The following is a 27730-nucleotide window of genomic DNA, read 5'->3' on the forward strand; positions in this document are numbered from 1 at the left end:
TCAAACAGGTTTTAAACATCAAATTAAATTCATAACAACTCACACAGTTCCCACAAACCACCACTATAACCAAACTGTCCGTTCACCAAAAAAGCAAATATCTCTCAGATGAAAAAGCATTAAAAACTACAAAAAGCTCTGTATTGCTTTTTAGCTCCAGTAAAAAGGTTTTGGCAGCAGACACATACACATCCAGCTGCAACTGGGGGTATAAAACCTTTTCTGTTATAACTTTTAAATCTGAGTTGCAGCGAGTGTTCAGCAGTTCCATAACCACCTCATTTTACTGAAAACACTGTTGTAGCCTATCACAGGAAAGGATAAGGAGGGAACCAAAACAGGAACAGCATACCAATACATCACAGGGCACACTGACATTTTACCAAGAGATTGCAATGAACATAAATCATACATCATTGGACTATGGGGAGAAAACCAGAACACCAGGAGAAAAAAACACCTGTTCCGACAAAAAATATGTCTGCAACCACATTTTTTGCATTTACGGTGATCATTAGTTTAAAAGATGTTGATATGCTTACAGCTTCTAGTATTTACCTGTTTTAAAATAGCACACACTGCAAGCCTGCTTGAATTCATGAGTGTCTGCTAAAGGGTTTTTGCTGATAATTGAAGGTAAATTCCTAGATCCTATCTCTGTTCCATTAGAATGGGCATTGTTTTGACCAATAATCCCAATTTCTCCTTTAGCAACCAAAAAGCCATCAGTGCTATTTAGCTGAAAGGAAAAAATATAGACAAATTTAAAAAAATAATTAGGGTGTGGAAAAAGAACATAATAAAAAATTAAATAGGACATAATGATAAAAGATCTTTGCATTTTATACAGTATGCATAAACAGAAGATTTAGCATCTTTGCAATTTATGCAACCAAGATTCTCATTACCACAAAGAATTAGCGTTCTTCTACTTACCATCATTTCTAAGAGTATTACTGGGAAAGTTTAGAATAGTCATCAAGCTTTATATATTGGTTTAAAATATCTAAAGACCAGTAGTTAAATTCAGGCAGCATACACAAAACAAGATGTTCAATCACTCCACATAATGAAATATAGTCCTACAAACATGTATGAGCTACTTTACACATATGCAATCTGCATCCGAGAAGTAACTTGGGCTCAAATTCCTCACCAAATGAGGACTCAAGGGACCTCTATACATTGTGTACATACAATTTATGTAAATAAATTATGTTGGAGCATAAAAAAAAGTTTGTTTTAAACAACCCTGAAGCAGAATCACAGTTGGAGCATGACACTTGTCACTAGGTACATGCTACAATATATGCTACTCTTACTAGTGGACAATTCTGGAGATGGAAATAATTGTATAATTTTATTCATCTTGTGCACCCTGCTTCCCTGATAGCAGGAAAAAAAAAACACCACCCTCCTCTATTTACTAATATGAAAGCAGCTATACCCAGAGAAAAGCACAATAGGTTGACATGATGGAAGACTCTTTAAGAAAGCCTATTTATGATAAATAGTGTGTCATGATGTTCAAATAAAACATCTACCCTGCCTCACCACAAAAAAAAAAAAATCTCACAAGAACAATAGTAATGAAAATGAGTATGCATTATGTTTTTTTACTACAATGTCCAAAATATAGGATACAACAACAATACAGACTAATATATACCATATAATAATGACTAATGTTTATTCCATTCTCCACCCATACAGAAATGTCTTCAATATTTTAGTCAAATAGAGGCAAGTAGATAACCCAGAATAGCACTGTATGAAAATTATAAAATTAGAGTACTCTGTATATCTGGCTCACTGAGCAATTCTTAAAAGGTCTGGGAAAACAACATACACTCCATTTCTAATCCGGCAGTTAAAGCAATGTAATGAATGGAGTCTCCCAAGGTAAGGTGACACACACAGGCAAGGATGCACTGGAGCCTGGTTAATAAGAAAAGCATGGCATATCAAAAGTTACAGTTGTAAAAAATAACTACTTGTTTGAATATCTTATTATCGAAGTAAAAACAAACACCAACACAAAAACTGTGCTATATTCTCTTCAAAGTCTAGGTACTGAAATCAATTATTAGCAAGTTAATAAAACTCCAGTAGCACAATTCAGGTAACTAGACTGCCTTCTGTTGTCCTCTGTACTAGATAATCAACATTGTTTTTACATTTTATATTACCAAGCTTGCAAGTTTATTGGCCTATAAAAGTAAAAAAAGGAAGCTAGATTAAAAAAAAAATGTCTATTACTCCTCTGTGAACTTATAAATTATGTTTACCCCCCACAAATAAGTAGCTAAAACTACATAAAAAGAAGTGAGGAAACATTTAGCTTTTTCCAGGTACTTACAGTAACAGAAGTCTACGTTCATGAACTGATTTAAAAGGTAGTGATGCTGCATTTAGTCCATTGTGACGAGTAACCCAACAGACACTGGATGGCCATACAATAAAATACAAACTAATTCATACAAAAAGCATTGAGAAACATTAAATGTAACAACATGGTTTTATGTGGAAAAATGAAAGCCCTTTGCATATATGATTACATATGGTTAAGTGTTAAAAAAGGGTACAAAATTGGAATAGTTTATTCTAGATTAATCAAAAAAATGTATTTGTACTCTAATCAGTTTTTATGATTAATATTTATTTTGTTAATTTGTGAGCACTGATTTTCTTCTGTGGTAACACTAGCACACCCACTATTTAAATTTTTTTATTAGGAGCATTGGACTTTGCCCTTTTCACCATGTGCAGTTTGCCTTTCCATACTGCATTGTCAGAAACTCCAGTAAATTTTGAATAATCTGAGTTGCTTCAGTCTAAAGAGTTTCAAATGCCACTGTAAAATTACCGGCTCTTAAACTATTTAAACTATAAACATGCCTTTTACAATTATGTAGCATTATATAATGTAACTTCCACTTCCAAGATGAACAATATTAAATGGCAATAAAACTTACAGGTGAAAATGAAATTTTGCTGTGTGTGACAGACCCTCCAGGAATACCTGCAGAAAAGAGTTAATATAAGAACAATTACAATAATTTTAGTATTGGTCGACTATTTCAAACTAATAATCAAAAAAATTAATACAAAAAAACTAATGTACAATGCTGTTAACCTATATATGACTTGGGCCATATATGTTTTAAATTTGATTCTAGAAAACAAAATGAATTTGCAATCTGTTCTGTAACCAATGTTCAATGAAATCTTGAAAATGCTAAGAATAGTATTTCATACAAATACAGTGGTGTGAAAAAATATTTTCCCCCTTCCTGATTTCTTATTCTTTTGCATGTTTGTCACACAAAATGTTTCTGATCATCAAACACATTTAACCATTAGTCAAATATAACACAAGTAAACACAAAATGCAGTTTTTAAAATGATGGTTTTTATTATTTAGGGAGAAAAAAAATCCAAACCTACATGGCCCTGTGTGAAAAAGTAATTGCCCCCTTGTTCAAAAATAACTTAACTGTGGTGTATCACACCTGAGTTCAATTTCCGTAGCCACCCCAAGGCATGATTACTGCCACACCTGTTTCAATCAAGAAATCACTTAAATAGGAGCTGCCTGACACAGAGAAGTAGACCAAAAGCACCTCAAAAGCTAGACATCATGCCAAGATCCAAAGAAATTCAGGAACAAATGAGAACAGAAGTAATTGAGATCTATCAGTCTGGTAAAGGTTATAAAGCCATTTCTAAAGCTTTGGGACTCCAGTGAACCACAGTGAGAGCCATTATCCACAAATGGCAAAAACATGGAACAGTGGTGAACCTTCCCAGCAGTGGCCGGCCGACCAAAATTACCCCAAGAGCGCAGAGACGACTCATCCGAGAGGTCACAATAGACCCCAGGACAACGTCTAAAGAACTGCAGGCCTCACTTGCCTCAATTAAGGTCAGTGTTCACGACTCCACCATAAGAAAGAGACTAGGCAAAAACGGCCTGCATGGCAGATTTCCAAGACGCAAACCACTGTTAAGCAAAAGAACATTAGGGCTCGTCTCAATTTTGCTAAGAAACATCTCAATGATTGCCAAGACTTTTGGGAAAATACCTTGTGGACTGATGAGACAAAAGTTGAACTTTTGGAAGGCAAATGTCCCGTTACATCTGGCGTAAATGGAACACAGCATTTCAGAAAAAGAACATCATACCAACAGTAAAATATGGTGGTGGTAGTGTGATGGTCTGGGGTTATTTTTCTGCTTCAGGACCTGGAAGGCTTGCTGTGATAGATGGAACCATGAATTCTACTGTCTACCAAAAAATCCTGAAGGAGAATGTCCGGCCATCTGTTCGTCAACTCAAGCTGAAGCGATCTTGGGTGCTGCAACAGGACAATGACCCAAAACACACCAGCAAATCCACCTCTGAATGGCGGAAGAAAAACAAAATGAAGACTTTGGAGTGGCCTAGTCAAAGTCCTGACCTGAATCCAATTGAGATGCTATGGCATGACCTTAAAAAGGCGATTCATGCTAGAAAACCCTCAAATAAAGCTGAATTACAACAATTCTGCAAAGATGAGTGGGCCAAAATTCCTCCAGAGCGGTAAAAGACTCATTGCAAGTTATCACAAACGCTTGATTGCAGTTATTGCTGCTAAGGGTGGCCCAACCAGTTACTAGGTTCAGGGGGCAATTACTTTTTCACACAGGGCCATGTAGGTTTGGATTTTTTTCTCCCTAAATAATAAAAACCATCATTTAAAAACTGCATTTTGTGTTTACTTGTGTTATACTTGACTAATGGTTAAATGTGTTTGATGATCAGAAACATTTTGTGTGACAAACATGCAAAAGAATAAGAAATCAGGAAGGGGGCAAATAGTTTTTCACACCACTGTAAATATTGATTGGATGTCTTTCACCACCAAACTTCCACCTTCTCATCACTTACAACACATTTCCTAATTAATTACTACTAAACAGACAAGTTAAAACTAGACTGTTAAAACAAGCATTAAGATTAAACAATAAACAAACTCACCAGATGATGGCTCTGAAATAGAGACAGAATCCAAACTATCCAAACAAGTATTAAATGTGTCTAAAGAAGATAGTCTTGCATTGCCAGGAGCTGCAACTGAATACAGTGATGGCAATGGGACAGAGGGCAGTCCAAACTGATTTGGCAAAGGTATTGAAGTAGTGAGCAGGTTGCATGATAGACTTGGGCTAATACTACTTGACATAGCAATTGGGGAAACACTCTATGATGAAAGAAAAAAAAAATTATATCAAAACAATGTTCCAAGAAATGAATTGTTGCCACAACCAAACATACTTTAAAACTAAGCATAATGTCATTCTATATTTAATATTTTAAGACCAAAATTTATTAAAACAGTAGTTTTACTATGTTACTCCCAAAAGCCATACTTAAGCTTTAAAGATATGATGCAAGTTTACAAACTACCATGATAGATGGATTGGCAAATAACCTAGAATTTGTTGAATCATTATAGAGGGGCGGCCTACAGGCTTGGCCAGATTTGTGGAAGATGAAATTTCATGAAAGTAAAGTAAAAATGTTAGATTTAAATGCACAATATGGGGTCTGAAAATATGAAAGTGCCCCTTATGAGAAGGAATTAGGAGTTGCAGTGGACTCGTCACTATCAACTTCCAGACTGTTCAAAAGCCATCCTCACTGGCAAGGCCACAACTGGAGTACTAAATACAGTTTTGGTCTCCAGAGTACAAAGAAAAAGTCATAGAAGTACTAGAACAAAATCCAGAGAAGATCAAGTAGGCTGACTCCACGGCTGCATCGAGTAAGTTATGAAGAAAGATTGAAAGTGCTCATCCCTTTTTTTCAGTTTAAGCAAAAGCAGATGAAGAAGAGACATGATTGAAGTGTTTAAAATTATGAAGAGAATTAGTACAGTGGATAGTCTGTTACTTTAAAATGAGTCCATCAGGAACACAGGGATACAATAAGAAACTTGTTAAAGGTAAATGTTGCACAAACATTAAAAAGTTTTTCTTCTCATGGAGGACCATAGACACATGAAGTAACAGGAATGCCTGGTGATGTCTATGAATCTCAGACTTCAAGCAGCAAGGAATATGCAACAAAATACTTACTACAATTGCTTTAATATTCCTAATATTGATATGTCAAAATCATTATGATGCTCTGAAATGGGGGACCATGAATTAAAAGTGTTCTAATTTCTACAAGATGTGGCCAAAATATACGCAAATACCCTTAAAGTCTGCAATGTGCTCATTAATCAAAAACTGTGGAGCAGAGGGGTAAATACAGTTTACAGTTTATTTTTTTGTATAGCCCAAAATCACACAGGAAGTGCCGCAATGGGCTTTAACAGGCCCTGCCTCTTGACAGCCTCCCAGCCTTGACTGTCTGAGAAGACAAGGAAAAACTCCCCCCAAAAAAAAAAAAAAAACCTTGTAGGGAAAAATGGAAGAAACCTTGGGAAAGGCAGTTCAAGAGAGACCCCTTTCCAGGTAGGTTGGGCGTGCAGTGGGTGTCAAAAGAAGGGGGTCAATACAATACAATACACAGAACAGAACAAATCCTTAATACAGCATAATAATAAAAATTAGATCAAGCAAAGATGTGTCTTTGTCTCTAACATTATGGAGGACACTGTATATATACATAAACACATACATACTGATTTAATGTGGCTTTACTGTAAAAGCACATACAGTCAGAAAAGCATATGTGTCAGTGATATGGTGGTGTCCTTTTTAAAAGTGTTTTGAATCATTTATGGCAGGGGTCCTTAATCTGAGGTCTGTAGACTCCCGGTTTCAGGAGGTCCGTTAAGGTCAGATAAAAATTAACAATTATGATGTAGTAGTGATGGTAGTAGAAAATGTAATTGTAGTAAATCTGTTTTAATTTGTACAAGAGGATTGTATTTCATAATTATAGTGATTGGCCACACAACAAAGCCAGCATATCAATCTATTGGGGTGTTTTTCAAAGAAAAGGAATGGGGCAGGGATATAAATGAAACTTAATGTGCCTTAATGTACATGTGCCTTAATATACAAGGGATCTTTATTAACTGTTCTAATCAAAAATTTGATCACTTTAAACATCTTAATTTATGTTCAATAACTTACTACACTTTATGGAATTAAAGGACTGCTATTATATATATCACACATGGATCGGAAAAACATGCAAGGTCTACTGTTTGTTTCCACAGTCTAAGTAAGGAGCATTATAATAACCCCATAGTTTATAAATATCAGCTAGACCACTTTTTTAAGTCTCAAAAAGAGAACATAGTCAGCAGGGGAAAAAGAGGATGTCTGGTCACTCTTTATTCATCGAGTTATGTTTTGAAAACTATATCAATAGATGAACTCTGATTGTATAGTGAACAAAATAAAAAAGAAGAAATAGATTTACTTGCATCTGTACGATTTGTTCCCCTTATAGATTCTGCTGTTTTTAAGACTTCCCCTAAGCTATGTGTCCGATTCAATAGCTGAATTCAAGCAGGAATGTGGCGGGAAGTGAAATGGAATCTTGTGCATGTGTGGGAGAAAGCGGGCAGAAATGAGATGGGATTTTCTTGGGACCGGTCTGGAGTGGGATGAAACTATGGCAACAGTAGTCAAAAAAATCAATCAAATCGGTATCATGAAGACATCTGTATGAAACCTTAATATTTTTAGCTGCACTAAGACATCTTTTTTAAATAATTTATGAGTAAGCAGTATTAATCTTTATATACTAAATTGCCATTGGTTTCACTGCTTATATCATAAAATACGTCAACAACTCTGACTGTATAAAGGAAAAAAACATTACATTTCATGACAGGTGTCAAACATGATTTGATAAAAATCACAACTGATCATTAAATAAAATGGAAACATACATATCAATTGTTCTATTAATGCAATCCCCCAGAAACAGTATTTATTGAGAAAAATCCTAAAAATTCTCCATCTAAGAGAATATAATACAACACACTTTACACATTTAAAAATAAAAAGTGCCCATTCTACATATACTCATTAAGTTGTAGTGTATGCATCAAGAGTATAGAGAATGAATTAATACAGTTATGTTAAAATATCAAAACAAGAGTTGTTTTTATTTTTGCAGGCCTTTCCTTTCTTGTTTGTGAAGATTAAGGGCCACTTAAGACAATGCACACAGCATTCTCAAAAGTGTTTACCTTTGGATTTGGAGAGAAACATGATTTGTGACAGTGAGTAAAATTAGATTTGATTTTTATTTTTCTCAATGGACATTTCCACATTGTGTGCAGGTGCACAGCATTGGTCAGTCAGTATTGGATTGTTATATCACAAACTTTTTTCTCTCGATTCAGAATGAAAACACATGGTTACATTTTTTTTTTGGTCATCACTACAAAATTACATGAGCAAGGAACATATAAAAACATTTTTGGTAGAGTATTCCTTTAAAGGTTGAAGGCAAATTGGAAATAAATACTTAAATAAAAAAAAGCCTTTTCTGTGCTTCAGTAGTGGTGAGACATGAGCTTCATGTGTTGGGGCTCAACAGTAGTATTTATAATTCAAAACAATCATATTTGGTACATTTTAATTTTATAACTTTATTCTGCAAGATTAGTTAGTTTTTTTTTAAGTTTATCTGTAAAAGAATAATTTGAACCCAAAACTACTTTTTCACTACTAGAAACAAAAGGACACCAAGTCATGAATTGCTTAGGGTTTGAATTTACTATGCAAACACTTCAATAATGGTATGTGAAAATGTGCTTAAATTTTATGCACAAGTTCTGATCAAAATGTGCAATAAATGTCACTGTGTTTTTTGAGACTGTAGTTATCAACCGTGTCAGAGCCCTTATCTGCTTTACCGGGGCAATAGTCAATTTAAGTTTACTTTTACATATTATTAAGAGACTACAGGAAAAAATAAATGACATGCAACATAAAACTCTGTTATCATCAAGCAACCGCATTCATCTTAAATCTTCTAAAAAATATTGCACAAACCACCAGTCATAACATGTTTGAAGATTAATAAACTAAACTCAATCTACTGTGTGACCAAATATAGATTTAATTTAAAACGTACTTGAATAATATATGTGATACAAGTACTTTAGAGTTTGAATTCCCCCATTATTAAAAAAAAAAAAGAGAGAGAGAGGGGAAAAAAAAAAAAGAAAAAAAACACACAAATAACCAAATCAGCACTATCAGGACTTGCAGTCTGTGCAGAAAATTCGAACTGGAAAAAAAGTTCCCTAATTAAGAATTCTTACTGTTGTGTTAGTATTGCATTCTAAAATAAAAAAAAAAAAACATATATATAAATTTACTGTAAGATTCTTGTCAGAAGCAGCTCTATCAAGCAACTCATCAAGGTCATCTCCAATAATGTCCGTCTCATATTCCAAACACGACTCAGAAGTCGAATACGTCATGCCACCACCATTGGTACATGATGGTGGAGCAGGGGCAATCCTCTCCACCATATGGGATTCAACAGGAGAAACGGAAGGAAGATGGCCAGAGCCAAATTCAGATACAGCTGCAGCCGTAACCAAAGAACAAGAGGCAACAGTCAAAACCGGAAAACTCCGTTCTTGGGAATCATCTATTAATTCTGTAAGGCAAAAAAATGGGAAGTTTTGTTATAATCTGTAAAACACTTGTCAACAATGATTACACTGAATGTGAAGAAAATAGCAAGCAATTAGTGAAACATGATTTCATAGTGTGACAGAGTAGCTATAAAAAAGTGCTGCAGAGGTTTGTGTGCTTTCCTGCCATCCTGTGCAGATATCAGATCTGCACTACATAAAATAATGCACCTGTTGCAAAATTCAATGTCATTCCGCTTTGTAGCCAGTACGGACTTGTCTAAAATGTTACCAAAGTAACCAGAGAAAAATCAAGTATTGTACTAGTAAAAACTGAATTTGATGAACAGTACCTTATATAAAAATATCAATCACTTTCTAACCCACTAATTCCAGTCCATAGAAGTCTATAAAAACCAGGAGACCACTGAGTCATTTTACAGTATAAAGCAGAATAGCATCTTATGCTAGACTTGCTTTTAAACTGAAAAATGCAAAGAAATTAAAGTTAAAAATTACCACCTCTCACATTTGTATCAGCAAATTATTTATGTTTCTAGTCTAATTCTTCAAAACAAGGTACGTTTCCAAACAAACTAATTGTAAAGCATTTTTTCAGCAGAAAGATCTCATCTTACCCAGTTCAATATCTTCAACAGAATCTGATCCATTTGAGCACTAAAAATAAGGATAGACATAAATATAACAAAATAAGTTAAGAAAAAAGGACATTTTCAATTCAGGTCATTACCTAACAGTCAAATATATATCACACAGTAGAAATGATGTATCAAAAACATGACAAGGAAACTTGGTCCAGACTATCACTACTCTTTCTTGTGAAGAGAAAGTTTTAAAGCCAGTGTAACATTATGCCACTTCTTGTTGTTGTATATGTCAGACTTGACAACTACAGTTGCTTATCTTGCCACCAGACCATGTTAATTTAAACAACAGAAAATTGCTGGCCATGTGAAAATAACGGACTGCATGACGACTTTTCAGCACAGTCATGCACGTCCATTTTTCAAAGAGCCAAAAGTGTGCTGCCTGACAGAGCCAGTGCAGTACAACGGGTTAACAGGTACAGATAGCTCTGCCATAATCTCAGGCTTTTTTTTTTCTACATTCTGCTATGCTGTGTAAAATACAACACATCAGACAAACAGGCTTCTATTCCGTTTGTGGGGTTCAAAACACCAATGACTAAAGACAAATTCAAACTGTTTTGATCATGCCAGGGTGAGTCACAGATTAGTTGGTATGATTTGATGGCTATGTCATACTAGAAGACTGGTGTTCCAACACACTAAGATTATATAAATGAATGCCACAACTTAAAGCAATTAGAGAAATTTTTCTTCCAGTAATGCTCAATTTTCTTATATACAAAAGAACACAATCTCACTATCTGAACACACTAGGCAAAGAACATATATAAATGGAACAGGCAAAATAGAATTAAATTACTACAAACTGGATATATAAATCAATGGCAGAGGTTAATTATCATTGCTGGTAAACAAAACATAACGTGAACATTACACAGGATTCTACTTTTCAAAAACACAATTCCTATTACAAATACAACTCTAAAAAAACAAAAATAAATTTTCAATAAAAAGTACCCTGAAAGCATATACATAGCACATGTCACAAAACAATCCATGTAGTGCACATTTTTATGTTAAATTACAAAGAGCATTCATCCCAACATGTTTCCTATTATATATTTTACAAAGCATCAGGTATACCACCTAGCACACTTACACAAGCGCACACACAAAGATGGTTTACATTTTCTATTTAACTTTTTTCTAAACTTTTTTAATATGGACTAAAAATCACAGAACCCAGATAAAGCCCACACAGTGTTTGTGCAGAATCTGGCCTGGGATGAAACCAGAACTGCTGGAATAGTACGTCGGTAGCAATAAACATGGATATCAATAAATATTTGTTTATTTTGCTAAACATAATCAGTTTTCTAATCACACATTATTCATCACGTTAGGAGTGTATAAAAAAGTTTCAATGATGTAGGCCTTAAAAGAACTTTGAGAGTTTAACGTAAATATGATACTATTTTAGAGGCAACTGCACAATGTTTTGCCTTTCAGAAAAACCTCACAAGAACATTTACACTTTAATTCAGCTTAGCCAATTAAAAATAAATAATTGTAACAGTCTGTGGTGGGTTTGTTTCCTGCCTTGCGCCCTGTGTTAGCTGGGATTTGCTCCAGCAGACCCCCCGTGACCCTGTAGTTAGGATATAGCAGGTTGGATAATGGATGGATGGATGATTATAATGGTGATGTATAACCATTGCCTCAACAAAGAATTTGTTTTGTTTTAATTAACATTTCTATATTTTATTTTTTTCAAAACTACAAATAAACTGAAATCCTCTTGAAGACCTGAGCTATTTTTCAGCTGTTTAATAGTTTCATTATGATTTTGGGGGAAAATTAAAAATAAATATTAGTGAGAAAATGCTTTGCAAAAATCATGTATTGCTAGCAAAATTTGATTTTGATTTGCAATAGCTACCTTAAAAAGAATAACCTCCATTCACCCATCACTAGAGGTCAATTATTTTATTTATGTCATGATTTTCTCCAAATCAGAATTAAAACAGATGGAACATTTTGGGAAATCTTACCTTATTTGTTGTTCCCAAACTTTGGGAACCAGTTAATGAATTCAAAACTGGCTGCAAAAAAAAAAAAAATTAATTCCGCCAAATAAATGAGATATTGCCTTTTAATCAATCTCAAGTCATTTTCCTATACAGTCCTTTAAAATAATAAATTGTCAAATTTAGGTAAGATAAGTAATCTGTCACTGTAAATGCTTATAACAAAAAATAAAAATAAATTGAAACACAGTACCTGTGCGGTATGCACAAAGCTAAGGTCAGTGAAGAGTAATCAAGAAAGGATTTTGAAAATAATGTATCAGTTAATTACATAAACTAAAGTGTTATTCTAAAAGAGGCAGGCAAAGAACAGAATAGCAAAATAAGACTACAATGTCAAACACATTAAATAAAACAATTGTTATTACCTGTGTTCTAACATAAGCCTTGCGGATTTTTAAACCCATTTTCTTTGCAAGTTCTTGAGTTAATTTAATAACACTTTCATCCTGCACAAGCAAAAGTTAAAAAACAAAAAAATATATTAGCTATATACTATATAAGAATGATTATGTTACTGAATTTCTATGTACACAGTAGCACCCAATTTAAAATATTAAGCACAAAGTTTTCAGAACCTATCTCACAAATTTTTAAAGCAAATAGCAATTCCCAGTTCACTGCATTCATGTAAATTTCCAGTCAGCATTTTAGCAAAAAAGTGAAGTCATTGTCAACTTGCGCAACATTACTGCAAACATGCACAAGTTTTACCTACCTCTGCAGAGGTCATCAGATTTAAATGTAATAAAAATGGTTTCTAAAGGCTGGCACAGCAAGTCTTTAGTATGTCCTGTAGTTAAAGGACAAGATGAAATAGCTCTTGATGCAGTCCAAATCTGTCCTGTTGATTGTCTGTCAGGTGATTGCACAGTTAAGTACATCTACTTTTAGCACATACCAAGGCTGACACAATCTCAACTGAATTTTAAATACCGAATACAGCAGCATGTTGTTACTGTGAATAGTAAAGTAAGCAGAAGATGAACTGATCGCCAAAGAGCATAAAATTAAAGATAACATTTTATGCAAAGTTAGTGTATTGTTTTTGTTTTGTGGAATTGTACAGTGAAAAAAGGAAAGAGAGCACCATAAAAAAGTTTGGGCACCCATCCTGAATTAGCTCCATAAGGCTATGGCTTCTTCACCATCATCGTTAGGAAACCCCAGGTGATGCAAATTACAAAGCCGTATATACAGTGGTGTGAAAAACTATTTGCCCCCTTCCTGATTTCTTATTCTTTTGCATGTTTGTCACACAAAATGTTTCTGATCATCAAACACATTTAACCATTAGTCAAATATAACACAAGTAAACACAAAATGCAGTTTTTAAAGGATGGCTTTTATTATTTAGGGAGAAAAAAAATCAAAACCTACAATGCCCTGTGTGAAAAAGTAATTGCCCCCTGAACCTAATAACTGGTTGGGCCACCCTTAGCAGCAATAACTGCAATCAAGCATTTCCGATAACTTGCAATGAGTCTTTTACAGCGCTCTGGAGGAATTTTGGCCCACTCATCTTTGCAGAATTGTTGTAATTCAGCTTTATTTGAGGGTTTTCTAGCATGAACCGCCTTTTTAAGGTCATGCCATAACATCTCAATTGGATTCAGGTCAGGACTTTGACTAGGCCACTCCAAAGTATTCATTTTGTTTTTCTTCAGCCATTCAGAGGTGGATTTGCTGGTGGGTTTTGGGTCATTGTCCTGTTGCAGCACCCAAGATCGCTTCAGCTTGAGTTGACGAACAGATGGCCGGACATTCTCCTTCAGGATTTTTTGGTAGACAGCAGAATTCATGGTTCCATCTATCACAGCAAGCCTTCCAGGTCCTGAAGCAGCAAAACAACCCCAGACCATCACACTACCACCACCATATTTTACTGTTGGTATGATGTTCTTTTCTGAAATGCTGTGTTCCTTTTACGCCAGATGTAACGGGACATTTGCTTTCCAAAAAGTTCAACTTTTGTCTCATCAGTCCACAAGGTATTTTCCCAAAAGTCTTGGCAATCATTGAGATGTTTCTTAGCAAAATTGAGACGAACCCTAATGTTCTTTTTGCTTAACAGTGGTTTGCGTTTTAGAAATCTGCCATGCAGACCGTTTTTGCCTAGTCTCTTTCTTATGGTGGAGTCGTGAACACTGACCTTAATTGAGGCAAGTGAGGCCTGCAGTTCTTTAGACGTCGTCCTGGGGTCTTTTCTGACCTCTCGGATGAGTCGTCTCTGTGCTCTTGAGGTAATTTTGGTCGGCCGGCCACTCCTGGGAAGGTTCACCACTGTTCCATGTTTTTGCCATTTGTGGATAATGGCTCTCACTGTGGTTCGCTGGAGTCCTAAAGCTTTAGAAATGGCTTTATAACCTTTACCAGACTGATAGATCTCAATTACTTCTGTTCTCATTTGTTCCTGAATTTCTTTGGATCTTGGCATGATGTCTAGCTTTTGAGGTGCTTTTGGTCTACTTCTCTGTGTCAGGCAGCTCCTATTTAAGTGATTTCTTGATTGAAACAGGTGTGGCAGTAATCAGGCCTGGGGTGGCTACGGAAATTGAACTCAGGTGTGACACACCACAGTTAGGTTATTTTTGAACAAGGGGGCAATTACTTTTTCACACAGGGCCATGTAGGTTTGGATTTTTTTTCTCCCTAAATAATAAAAACATCATTTAAAAACTGCATTTTGTGTTTACTTGTGTTATATTTGATTAATGGTTAAATGTGTTTGATGATCAGAAACATTTTGTGTGACAAACATGCAAAAGAATAAGAAATCAGGAAGGGGGCAAATAGTTTTTCACACCACTGTACATTTCTCTGACTCCTCAAATCACGTCAAAACAATCAGCAGCCATGGGCTCCTCTAAGTAGCTGCCTAGAACTGAAAAATATAATAAATTGATGCTCACAAAGCAGGAGAAGGCTACAAGAAGACAGCAAAGTACTTTCCAGTAGCTGTCTCCTCAAGTTTGTAATGTTATTAGGAAATGGCAGTTAACAAGAATAGTGGAGGTCAAGTTAAGGTGAGAAAGACCAAGAAAACTTTCTGAAAGAACTATTCATTGGATTGCTAGAAAGGCAAATAAAACCCCTGTTTGACTGCAAAGGCCTTCAGTAAGATATAGCAAACTCTGATGCGATATACTGTTCTAGTGTATAGTGACACCCGAACAAATATGACCTCTATGATAAAGTTAGCAGAAGAACACATTTCCTGCATCCTAGCCAAAATATTCAGCACCACAAGTCTGCAAATAAATGTCTAAACAAGCCTGATGCATTTAGGATACAAGTCCTATGGACTGATGAGATCAAAATAGAGCTTTTTGGCAAAATGTGCAAAGGAAGGAGGAAAAAAAAAAGTGTGTTGAATTCCAGGAAAAGAACACCTCTCCAACTATTAAGGATAGGGATGGATCGATCATGCTTTGGACTTGTGTTGCAGCCAATGACACAGGGTACATGTCATTGGTAGAGGGAAGAATGCATTCAAATAAATACCAGAAAATTCTGGAAGCAAACAATCACACCATCTGTAAAAAGGTTCAAGATAAAAAGAGGATGGGTCCTACAACAAGATAATGATCTGAAACTCACCGCATAATATACAACGGAATACCTCAAGAGGTGCAAACTGACGGATTTGCCGTGGCCCTTACAGTTCCCCCGACCTAAACATCATTGAAAATCTGTGGATAGATCTTAAAAGAGCAATGCATGCAAGACGCCCCAAGAATCTTGCAGAATTAGTTGATTACCCCAAGTGAGAACTAAAAGACTCTAAGCTGGCTACAAAACACATTTACAACCTGTGATATTTGCCAAAGGGGGTGTTAATAAGTACTGACAGTGTCAGGTGCCCAAACTTTTGCTTCAGAGCCTTTTCATTTTTTTTGTATTTTGTAACTGTAAAATGATGGAAATAAAAATGTAATCTTGCTTAAAATATTAAAGAAATGTGTCATCCTTAACTCTATTCCTTTTTGGTGATCAGTTCATCTTCTACTTGCTCAACTATTCACAGTAACAGACATTTTAAGCATGGGTGCCCAAACTTTTGCATACCACAAAGTAATTTTGAGCATATCAAATCACACAGAAAATGTCTTTTAATATTACTATAGACTTATTTTCATGATGCTGCAGGGTTTTTCAGCTGGCCATTTAATTTTTTCATTTTTGTACAAGACACCCGGAAACATTTTTGTTGTATATTTGCTTGGACAACAAAACACATTGGGCTCAGTTTAATAAGAAAGAGAAGCCATTTTGAATGCATTCTGGTCCTCAGAGCCAATTCCTTTCTGTACTGGCACCATGGTGCATTGGAGCTAAGGGATACACCAAGACAGTGAGGGGTTTATTTTGAAATCTGCTGTTACCAATGTAATGGAATCCATGCATCACCAGGAGGCAAACCTCGATTTGACTGGGTAAACATCAACATTGAATCAGCATAGAAAAAGTGTTCACAGTTCACAAACAGTCACTCGGAGGGCAAGAGTAAGTGCTCCAACCCTAATCAGGCATAATACACAGTGTTGCTTTTACTCATCAACCACTAATCTTAACAACACAGTTCAGCCAATGATAATCACAGTATGGTGATTTAGTACTTTCAAAGATTTCATTTGGCAAATAAGTGAAAGTATGACAGTGGTATGTTAGGAGCATGTGGTGATAGCGTATTGGCATACCCACCATGCAACAAACCACCTGGATTGGGACCAGAGTGCAGCAGGTGACAGCTCAGTGGCACACTAGAACAGTGCAAGTATTTTTTATTTTTTTTTTTTGGTGGCTGGAGTGTTAGTCTTGCCACCACTCCCCCAAACTTCCCTTGAAAGTTGGAGGACCTACTTGCAGGGCTGAATGTAAGTTAACATCATACTCAGGACGAAGCAATCGCCGGTATGGATTAGAGTCACTTCTGGCATTTACGGGATTCAAACTGGCAGCCTTCAGATTGCCAGAGCAGATCACTAGAATCAAATGATTGCAGCCAGAACAAAACAACAAAAAAAAAAAAACAAAAAAGGGACTGGCATCACCATAACAAACTGTGTCTGAAAGCTACAAAATGACATTACGGTTTATAATGTTGTTGATCAAACAAAATAGAAGCCTTAAGTGTCCACTCATGCACAGATTTTCAAGTGCATTAACTGTGATGTTGCCTGGATTTCATTTGCAACAGGTTCACATAACCATGATATAACCAAATTTTTTTGGCCTTTAACATAATCAACTTTGAGACTACTATTTGTCCAAAACTTAAAAGAGTACAAAAAAGGTGATAAAATCTTGAGGAAAAGCTGAGCATCATATGATTTTTTGAGAGGATTTTTAACATGGATCATTTATTGGTATTACAAATCAGACTGTTTAACCATACCACAATCCTGGAAATGTATTAAAAGTTATTAGACACTTTTATTAAATACTGTATATGTAAATAGAACATTATTGGACATCATGTTAGGGATGTGTGCCATACACTTAATACAAATTTAGAGGCACAATAGTTTACAATCCAAATTAAAATGCCATATCCAATATGCAAAATTAAAATCCAACAATTACTGGTACATATGCTAATCCTAAAATAGAAGCTTTCTGCATTTGAAGAAGGCTTTTATATAATAACATCCTTCTAATATCTATTAACTGAACTAATTTAATCTATCTTTACAATCAAGGGAACTTGAAACCTATCCCAGCAACATTAAAGCAAGGCCAGAATCAGCCCCGGACAAAACACAAGTCCATTTGCAAGACACATTCATATGTAAACTAATACTCACCCATAACAATCCAACTAGCATGCCAATGAACCCAACATTCAAGTCCTTCAGATGTGGGAGTTTGGATTCAAACTATTATGCAGCCCTGAAGTTACACCACATTTTTTATGCAGCTGCTCACACCAAAAAGTGCTTTTGGTTTGTTGTTTTTTGGACAACTCTGTTTATAATACCCTGAGCAAGATGGAGTATTGATTTTTTCATCTTAAGTAAGTATTACTGTCATGACACTTAGCTAAAAAGATCTTTTACTTACTGGATTGACTTGCTAAATTGAAGATATAAAAGATACACATAAATTTACTTACACAATACATTTGTTTATGTCTATGCATACATCAGTGTAATGTTTTCTAAAGCAACTAATGCAGTGTAAAAGAGGCTATACAAATACTCTTCTTTTTATATGGGGGACTAGGAAGAATTAAAGGAAAAGACTAACAGGATAAACAGAAACCAAATAAGAAGTACAAGAAATGGAATCCAAAAAGTGAACAAGGTTTTTATATATAAAACACAGTCTTTCACTTTGACCCCATTTTCCTAATTGTAACAGTATTTAAAGCAATACTGATGCACAGCAATAACATAATACTAAATTTAAACATTTAAATTGATAGGTATGTGTTCTTACTTGTGGGACTGCTAAAGAACACTTTGCTACTGACTCATAGGCTTCTTTGTCTTTTCCAAGTTCCTTTAGTGCCCTGGCTTTGCGATACAGAACTCGGTAGTTACTGTCATTAAGTTCCAAAGCCATTTCACAATCTTGTAGTACTTGATCATAAAGTCCCTGAAAGATATACAATGAGAACAATTAAGTTTCATGTGGATTAGATCTGGGCAATCAGACAAAAGTTTACACCATGCCTTCTTCCAAAATGGATTATTTTACATTGTAGTCTTCAATTTACAGGCATGGATGTTTAAGAAAGAAAGACAAGACAATGAGAAATTTTTAAGATTATAAAATGTTTACAGTGTCTACATGTTTAGATACAAGAATATAGTATCTTGCATATTTCTTTGCAAAGTGCAAGCCAACTATACATAAGCTCATGTTAAGAAAAAAGTAACAGTTCCATTCAATTGTTTATTCCTCTATTGAGGAAATGTTTTTTAACTGTTAAGCATCTGCAGTGATACAAGTTGAGTCATCAGAAAACTCTACACTTACCATATTTAAATAACAAGCAGCTCTGTTAGCATGTAGTTTTTCTACAATGTCTTGAGAAATACTGATGTCTTCAGATTGAGCATAATCAGATATGCTTAATGCTTCTGTATAGGATTCTAAAGATACCGCCCAATGTCCTTCTTTATATGCATCATTTGCTTCACTGAAAAGATTTTTAACCAATTTCTTAATGAATATCTGCAAATGAAAAAGAAGAGAGAACACGAATGAAAAACACTAATTTTAATTATAACTGTTTTTGAACTGAAATAATGGAATGAAAATGATGCAAAATGAAGGAGGATTTAACAAACTTAACAGTTTTTTAAGAAAAATATTTTACCTCATATTCTTCTTGTGTTCCTGGATATGGCAATGTGGATCTGAAAAATGAAAGTATTGCAGAAGTCATGACAACACATTAATTATATAAATACTGCATATATATTATATATATATATATATATATATATTATATTATAATATAAAATATATATATATATATATACACACACACACACCCCACATGGGCATCCCGGCCAGAAGAGGGGATGATTTCTTAACCTGATGGAAGGCTCCTAGTAGGCAGACCGGCATCCCAGCCGGGGAAAAGGGGATCATACCCAGAAGGAAGGACCAGAAGGGATGCACAGAAAGCCCACTGAAGATGGAAGATGTCACTGGTGGCTTTTTACAACCCCAACATGCTAGATGGCAGAGTCCCCAGATATCGATACCCATTGGAAAGCCAGCAGGGCATCCTGGGAGATGTAGTCCAGCAGAGTACCCCTGCTGGAGTCACTGGGTGCCACAAGAGGGCGCTGCAGGGAGACAAAATCCCTGCTGTAATGGACTTTCACATGATCCGGAAATGCCTCCATCTGGCAGTAGCCCTGGCACCGGACATACTCCTAGGTCCTTAATAAAAGGGACTGCACTCCTTTACCCAGGTGAGTCAGAGCTGGGAGGACGTAGGGCAACACTCAACTGAAGGAGGGCAGTGTGGTGGTAAGAAGAAGAGAGGTATTATGAGGAGATAAAACCTATATATTGTGTGCTTATAATACTTTGTGGAGGTGAACTGAATAAACCTGCAAAACAATGCAAAACTCTCAGCATGATTAAAACAATAAAATGCATGGCAGATTTACATCATTAATTCTTGTGAATCTAAACATGACCTCATTTTTGCAATAATGTAACTGTGCTGTTAGACAAGAATAACCTGATAAGACAAATTGCAGGTGAATTATGTATACTTACAACATCCAAAGCAGGAACAACACACGGGCAGTGTTCCAGCCCATTGCAGCACACACACACACACACACACCAGGTCCAATTTAATACAGCCAATTCTCTAAACTGCCTGTCTTTAGACTGTGGGAGGACACCATTAAGTATGTAAAGCTTCATTACATTCACCCCATGTTGAAGGCACAAACATTTTAAAATTTCAGGTTTTTAATTTTTGAATTATCTAAATTGGTTATGCATTTATTTTAATAAACTTTGAGTACTTTTGTATACATATATGAACATATTCAAAAATTTTCCAAGTACTAACACAACAATTTCCATATTGCAGGTGGACTTCAGTTAAACTTAGTATGGAAGTATCCCATCTCCCCACCCAAAGCAGTTTTCACATTGGATGCCACCCAGAATAATATGTGTCCTTAAATGTTGCTCCCTCACCACTTTAATGGTCACCAAGGGGCAGAGAGCACCACAAACACATTTTATCAGATTACCCAGCAAAAATAAAGGACAGCAAAGTACCAAGCAAAATTTAATTTGATGGTGGCCATCCAGTACAGGCTACTATGTAAGCAGGACGATCAAACCATATATAGTGCTCATTTTCTAAGTGGCCACAGGTTAGCTCCTATGTACTGAAATATGTGATTTAAAAACAGTTCACAGCATTTATGGTTTATAATGTATGTTTCGTGTTTTAGAACACAGATACCAGGAGAATCAAACAATGCTGATGTTTGAGATAGAAGATATTATATGGGAATATAGTTATGGTTCAGCAAAGTCCATTCTACACAGTCAATTATATATTAACAAGCTTTATGCACATTGGGCAACACCGAATTTTCACTACTGAAACGAAACCACCACATACAATGTTTCTTAAGAAACCTGAGCTAATGAATATAGACTAGGAGAATTGAAAGCAATTAATCAACTTTACTTTGATGTATTTGCCAGCTGTGAATTAGAGAAAAGATGCAACAAAAACATTTGACCACCCCATTTTCTGCTTCATGACCATGCCCTCCTTAACACTGCATGGCTTGCAAAGGCTACTCTGAAAAACTATATAGCTACCACCTGTACCTCAATCTGGAAGGCAACTTTTGTGGGTCACGCTATGCCAATAATGGAGGCAATAGTTTGGCAACAAAAGCTTAGTTGTTAAAAAAGGTAAAACATTTTATTTGAATGGCATTAAAAAAAGCTCAGTTTTGATGACGTTTGTATTAACAAAACTTATGATCACCCATTGAAAATTTCATCTGAGACTAGTTTTTGCTCCTTTGCTCACACACAAAATACAAGCAAATTAATTTGAACATTAACCTGATTCTTTTATCTAGTCTTAATTGGTTCTACAACATGTATAGTGAAGTTTCACTGCTTGGAAGGCTTCACCTGAGCAACTGGCCTATCAAAGATTTTATCAGAAGTCAATGCATTAGTGTTCTATTTGATTTAGATAAAACAAATGTGTTACCAAGAAGCTAATCTTTGAAACGATAGACTCTTTTTAATGGAGGAAAATTAAAAGGCCTGCTACTGCTAAATCAGATTATTTTGTTGCCACATGTGCACTGAAGCCACTCAGTCTTCTACTGCAGTTTATATACACTACTCACTGGATAAACTTCAGTCCTTTTTGGATTTCCTGCCAGCGGCTGCTTCTGTCTTTTGACACATCTGACATGTTACCCAGCACATTAAATCCAGGAAAAGTCAAATACCTGTAATAAAGGCAGAGATTCACATAATGAGGACAATTAAGCAAGGGCTAGCATGTTACACTTTTTAAGCAACAGGCCCCAAATACAAATCTCCTAACTTTAGTTGAATTTTTTACTTATTTAAACTGTTAAATTAGGCAATGTTGTCATTAGCAGATGCAGATGTTTAGAGAAGCTTGTGCAGACACAGAATACACATGTGTAAAGTATCCTGTATGCCTGCAATACATTATTCTTTAGTAGAGGGTAAAAACAGAGCACCGACTAGTTAAAAAATAAATAAAAAGCTAATAGTATAGGACTGTAATGAACCCCAATACAAGCTCCTATTGCTAAAGGCCAAGAAGGTGAGAGATGAATAACATTTAAAAACAAGCTGTGCTTCTTGGTTTGTTAGTGCACAAGTGCATATTTACATTATGATGTGGAGTGAATTTTGATTTTCACATACATATATATATACATATATATACATATACATATATATATATATATATATATATATATATACATATATATATATATATATATATATATACATATATATATATATATATATATATATATATATATATATATATATATATATACATATATATATATATATATATATATATATATACATATATATATATATATATATATATATATACATATATATATATATATATATATATATATATATACATCATATATATATATATATATATATATATATATATATATATATATATATATATATACATATATATATATATATATATACATATATATATATATACATATATATATATATATATATATATATATATATATATATATATATATATATATATATATATATATATATATATACATATATATATATATATATATATATATATATATATATATATATATATATATATACACACACATATATATACAGTGGAGGAAATAATTATTTGACCCCTCACTGATTTTGTAAGTTTGTCCAATGACAAAGAAATGAAAAGTCTCAGAACAGTATCATTTCAATGGTAGGTTTATTTCAACAGTGGCAGATTGCACATCAAAAGGAAAATCGAAAAAATAACTTTAAATAAAAGATAGAAATTGATTTGCATTTCATTGAGGGAAATAAGTTTTGAACCCCTACCAACCATTAAGAGTTCTGGCTCCCACAGAGTGGTTAGACACTTCTACTCAATTAGTCACCCTCATTAAGGACACCTGTCTTAACTAGTCACCTGTATAAAAGACACCTGTCCACAGAATCAATCAATCAAGCAGACTCCACACTCTACAACATGGGAAAGACCAAAGAGCTGTCCAAGGATGTCAGAGACAAAATTGTAGACCTGCACAAGGCTGGAATGGGCTACAAAACCATTAGCAAGAAGCTGGGAGAGAAGGTGACAACTGTTGGTGCGATTGTTCGAAAATGGAAGGAGCACAAAATGACCATCAATCGACCTCGCTCTGGGGCTCCACGCAAGATCTCACCTCGTGGGGTGTCAATGGTTCTGAGAAAGGTGAAAAGAATCCTAGAACTACACGGGAGGAGTTAGTTAATGACCTCAAATTAGCAGGGACCACAGTCACCAAGAAAACCATTGGAAACACATTACACCGCAATGGATTAAAATCCTGCAGGGCTCGCACGGTCCCCTGCTCAAGAAGGCACATGTGCAGGCCCGTCTGAAGTTTGCCAATGAACACCTGAATGATTCAGAGAGTGACTGGGAGAAGGTGCTGTGGTCTGATGAGACCAAAATAGAGCTCTTTGGCATTAACTCAACTCGCTGTGTTTGGAGGAAGAAAATGCTGCCTATGACCCCCAAAACACCGTCCCCACCGTCAAGCATGGGGTGGAAACATTTTGCTTTGGGGGTATTTTTCTGCTAAGGGCACAGGACAACTTAATCGCATTAACGGAAAATGGACGGAGCCATGTATCATGAAATCCTGAGCGACAATCTCCTTCCCTCTGCCAGGAAAATGAAAATGGGTCGTGGATGGGTGTTCCAGCACGACAATGACCCAAAACATACAGCAAAGGCAACAAAGGAGTGGCTCAAGAAGAAGCACATTAAGGTCATGGAGTGGCCTAGTCAGTCTCGGACCTTAATCCAATAGAAAACCTATGGAGGGAGCTCAAGCTCAGAGTAGCACAGAGACAGCCTCGAAACCTTAGGGATTTAGAGATGATCTGCAAAGAGGAGTGGACCAACATTCCTCCTAAAATGTGCGCAAACTTGGTCATCAATTACAAGAAACGTTTGACCTCTGTGCTTGCAAACAAGGGTTTTTCCACTAAGTATTAAGTCTTTTTGTTAGAGGGTTCAAAACTTATTTCCCTCAATGAAATGCAAATCAATTTCTATCTTTTATTTAAAGTTATTTTTCGATTTTCCTTTTGATGTGCAATCTGCCACTGTTGAAATAAACCTACCATTGAAATGATACTGTTCTGAGACTTTTCATTTCTTTGTCATTGGACAAACTTACAAAATCAGTGAGGGGTCAAATAATTATTTCCTCCACTATATATATATATATATATATATATATATATATATATATATATATACACACACACACATATACACATATATATATATATATATACACACATACATATATATACATATACATATATAAAAGAGAGAGAGATAGAGAGAGAGAAAATTGAATTTCTGTCTGCCTGAAGCATCATGCAAGGACCACCGCATCTTTTAATAATAAACTGTACAGTTATTTACAATAAAGTCTGAGAATTATTTTATTTTAAAAACAACTATAAATAATAAAAACTGAGACAACCTTCTCAGCTTAAATACTACTAAATTAATACTAGTACATTCACTAGATGATAGGAAAATATTAATAGTGTGAATAATTGAAATTATTCTGAATGAATGTCACTTTGTTTATTTAGAATCTATGTTATCTGATAACTTATTCTTATATATCCATATATAGAATACAAAGTTGAATGAGTGACTGATTCAGTTACTCACTCATAAACAAAAACACAATTTTCCATTTAGCTAAATAGCTAAAATCTGGCTGGAATGTACATCTACGACTGTATTTATCAACTAAGAAAGGGCATTTCAACATATCAGTTTTTATAGGCAAAAATATATACATTTGCATCAGCAGACTTTAAAGCAGGACCACTTATAACTGATGAAAAGTATGAAAAGAAATACTTGACTGAACATTGGAAACAAATTAAATTGAAAAAGCAAAATTTAATAATGATAACCACATACAGTACACTAAAATTTCACATTACTCCTGTTGATTCAAATCAAAAGAATAGTGTCCTGTAAAATTATGTTTTGCAATTACCACCAACACAAGCTAAGATATTAGGAAAAGTAGGAATTGATTTAATGCTGGAATGTTTTACTTATGGGCGATTTTACATAGCATGTTCAGAAGTAAGCAGCTCCAGTGACCTAATGAAATTAATATTATTACTTATTATTTGACTAATGGCCAATCTGATTTACAACATTTGAGAAACAATTGGTTAAGTTACATTTGTGTTTCCCATTGAAGCACAGGCAGGTGAACGGACTTGCTTATGGTCATACAGTGTCAGTACCATGATTTGAACACACAACCCGAGTCTGAAGTTCTAGATCCAGGTTTAAAGCCTTAATCACTACACCACAATGTCAGCCAATAATATTAGTCCTTTGATAATAAATAAATAAATATTGAACACAGAAAAGTACAGAAAGGCACCAGTCGTCAACACGTTTGATGTACCGACAAGTGTCAACTTCCTTCTATGTACGTAACAGTACAAGCAGGCTTGCTATTGAGAATGAATGGGGATGGCGAGGGGCGGTTCATCACCAGCCCACCTCACAGTCAACTCCACTGCAGTATGCTGCCTGCCGCGTCCGGCAACCGATAATGAACACGGTGTGGCCAAAGGCGGGTAGTGAATCGCCCACCACCGCCCCCATTCAACGGGCAGCCATCCGAGGCACACTACAATGCTACGCCCCACCGCTACGTTCACCCTCAATGGCCTCTGTTCTGCCACAACTGGGTCACCGCTTGCAGCATTACCAGCTGCCCACCAAGAACAAACGGGGCAGCCGTGTGTGGTGGGTGGGCAGTGAAACCGCTTGCCGCCTGAGGGACACTACACTGCGCGAGCAGCAAAATTGCCCCCCACCAGCCTCCATCCAGCCACCGCTTGCAGCATCCCCTGGCCAAAGATGGAGCCGCAGTTACTGAGGCGCATGCGTTGGCAGCTGTGGCCCCATTCGTAAGTCGTGGGTCGGATGTCCGTAACCTGGGGACTACCTGCATTTGTTTTTTCCAAGAAGGATCTGATGAGAAAGTTAATTTCTGATTTTACTACCTGAGGGAATAAGCGCTAGATTATAAATGGTCAACAGCACTTCAATTGAGTGCCTATTAAAACAAACAGCCTTAAGAAAAAAGTATAACAAAAAGTAGTTAACCAGTAATTAAGCATTTACTTAAACATTTGAACAACTGTGATGAGAACAGCCCAACGAAGTGCGTCAATCCTATTCACCAAATGGCTTCAAAATAACATCATGTTGAGTTTTGATAGTCCCTAAATTATTACTGTCTAACTTAATCAGTACTGGTTAGCCAATTCAACATGTCAATGGTTATTGAAAAAGAATAAAAAGAAAAATTTTAACTAATCCATGGACAGTCCTTTTGTGGCCTGACATTTTACATCTTTGTGGCCAGCGAATTGTCTAATTGCTCACTAACAGCTCCACAATAACAATTGATGAAATGCCACTATGCACTCCCCATACATTTAAAGAGACATGGCACATTTTGGCCCCTTTGGGACGTCCCCCATGAAACATACTTAGAAACACTACATTCAAATTTGCATTCCATTCGTTACATCCTCATCCCGGTTTCCTCCTTTGGATTAATAAATTATGTAATCTTATCTAATCTAATTATACTTCCTTGGAAACAAAACAGTAAATCAGGGGTTCTCAAACTCAGTCATGGGGACCCACTGTGGCTGCAAGTTTTTGTTTCAACCAGCTTTTGTTTTTTTATTTGGACTCCTGGGCTAATTAAGTAAACTGTTGTTTCCCAGATTATGTGTTTTGGGAACAATACAGAAATTAGAAAACTGGTTAAAAAATAAAAAAATTATATATATACTAAACGCATTAAGCAGTTATATGGGAATAGTGTATTTTCTTTTTCTTTTTAACAATATTTTCATTCTTTTCCATGTGTTCTAATTGTTTAATGAATTCATTATTTACTAATTAGTGGGTCTGACGCTATAGTAGTTGCAGCCTTTCACAATTCAGTGTTGTTTGCATGGGTATCTGTTCCTCTCATTTAACTATCACTATTAAGATACTATGAAGGGACACAAAACAGTAAAGAATTTAAAGCTATAGCTGAAAACAGAAATTCTTGTAATGTTT

The 27730-nt window shown here is 35.4% G+C and overlaps 1 protein-coding gene across 2 annotated transcripts in view; it reads right to left on the reverse strand.

The window, feature by feature from the left end:
* zc3h7a (zinc finger CCCH-type containing 7A) overlaps window positions 1-27730 on the reverse strand; it is an 80349-nt gene that overhangs the window by 48994 nt on the left and 3625 nt on the right. The window contains exons 2-12 of one of the 2 annotated variants that reach the window (XM_039776444.1): window positions 22176-22280; window positions 19631-19670; window positions 19288-19485; window positions 18745-18903; window positions 12672-12752; window positions 12268-12318; window positions 10244-10283; window positions 9342-9628; window positions 5021-5243; window positions 2976-3022; window positions 559-739 (exon numbers count right to left, since the gene is read on the reverse strand). In XM_039776444.1, the coding sequence (XP_039632378.1) occupies window positions 559-739; window positions 2976-3022; window positions 5021-5243; window positions 9342-9628; window positions 10244-10283; window positions 12268-12318; window positions 12672-12752; window positions 18745-18903; window positions 19288-19485; window positions 19631-19670; window positions 22176-22243 (1375 nt within the window). In that variant the 5' untranslated portion in view covers window positions 22244-22280. The remainder of the gene's footprint in view (window positions 1-558; window positions 740-2975; window positions 3023-5020; window positions 5244-9341; window positions 9629-10243; window positions 10284-12267; window positions 12319-12671; window positions 12753-18744; window positions 18904-19287; window positions 19486-19630; window positions 19671-22175; window positions 22281-27730) is intronic. The other variant, XM_039776445.1, reaches the window with a different exon arrangement.

Source organism: Polypterus senegalus, chromosome 13 (assembly GCF_016835505.1).
Source record: "Polypterus senegalus isolate Bchr_013 chromosome 13, ASM1683550v1, whole genome shotgun sequence".
In the NCBI taxonomy this organism is placed as follows: domain Eukaryota; kingdom Metazoa; phylum Chordata; class Cladistia; order Polypteriformes; family Polypteridae; genus Polypterus; species Polypterus senegalus.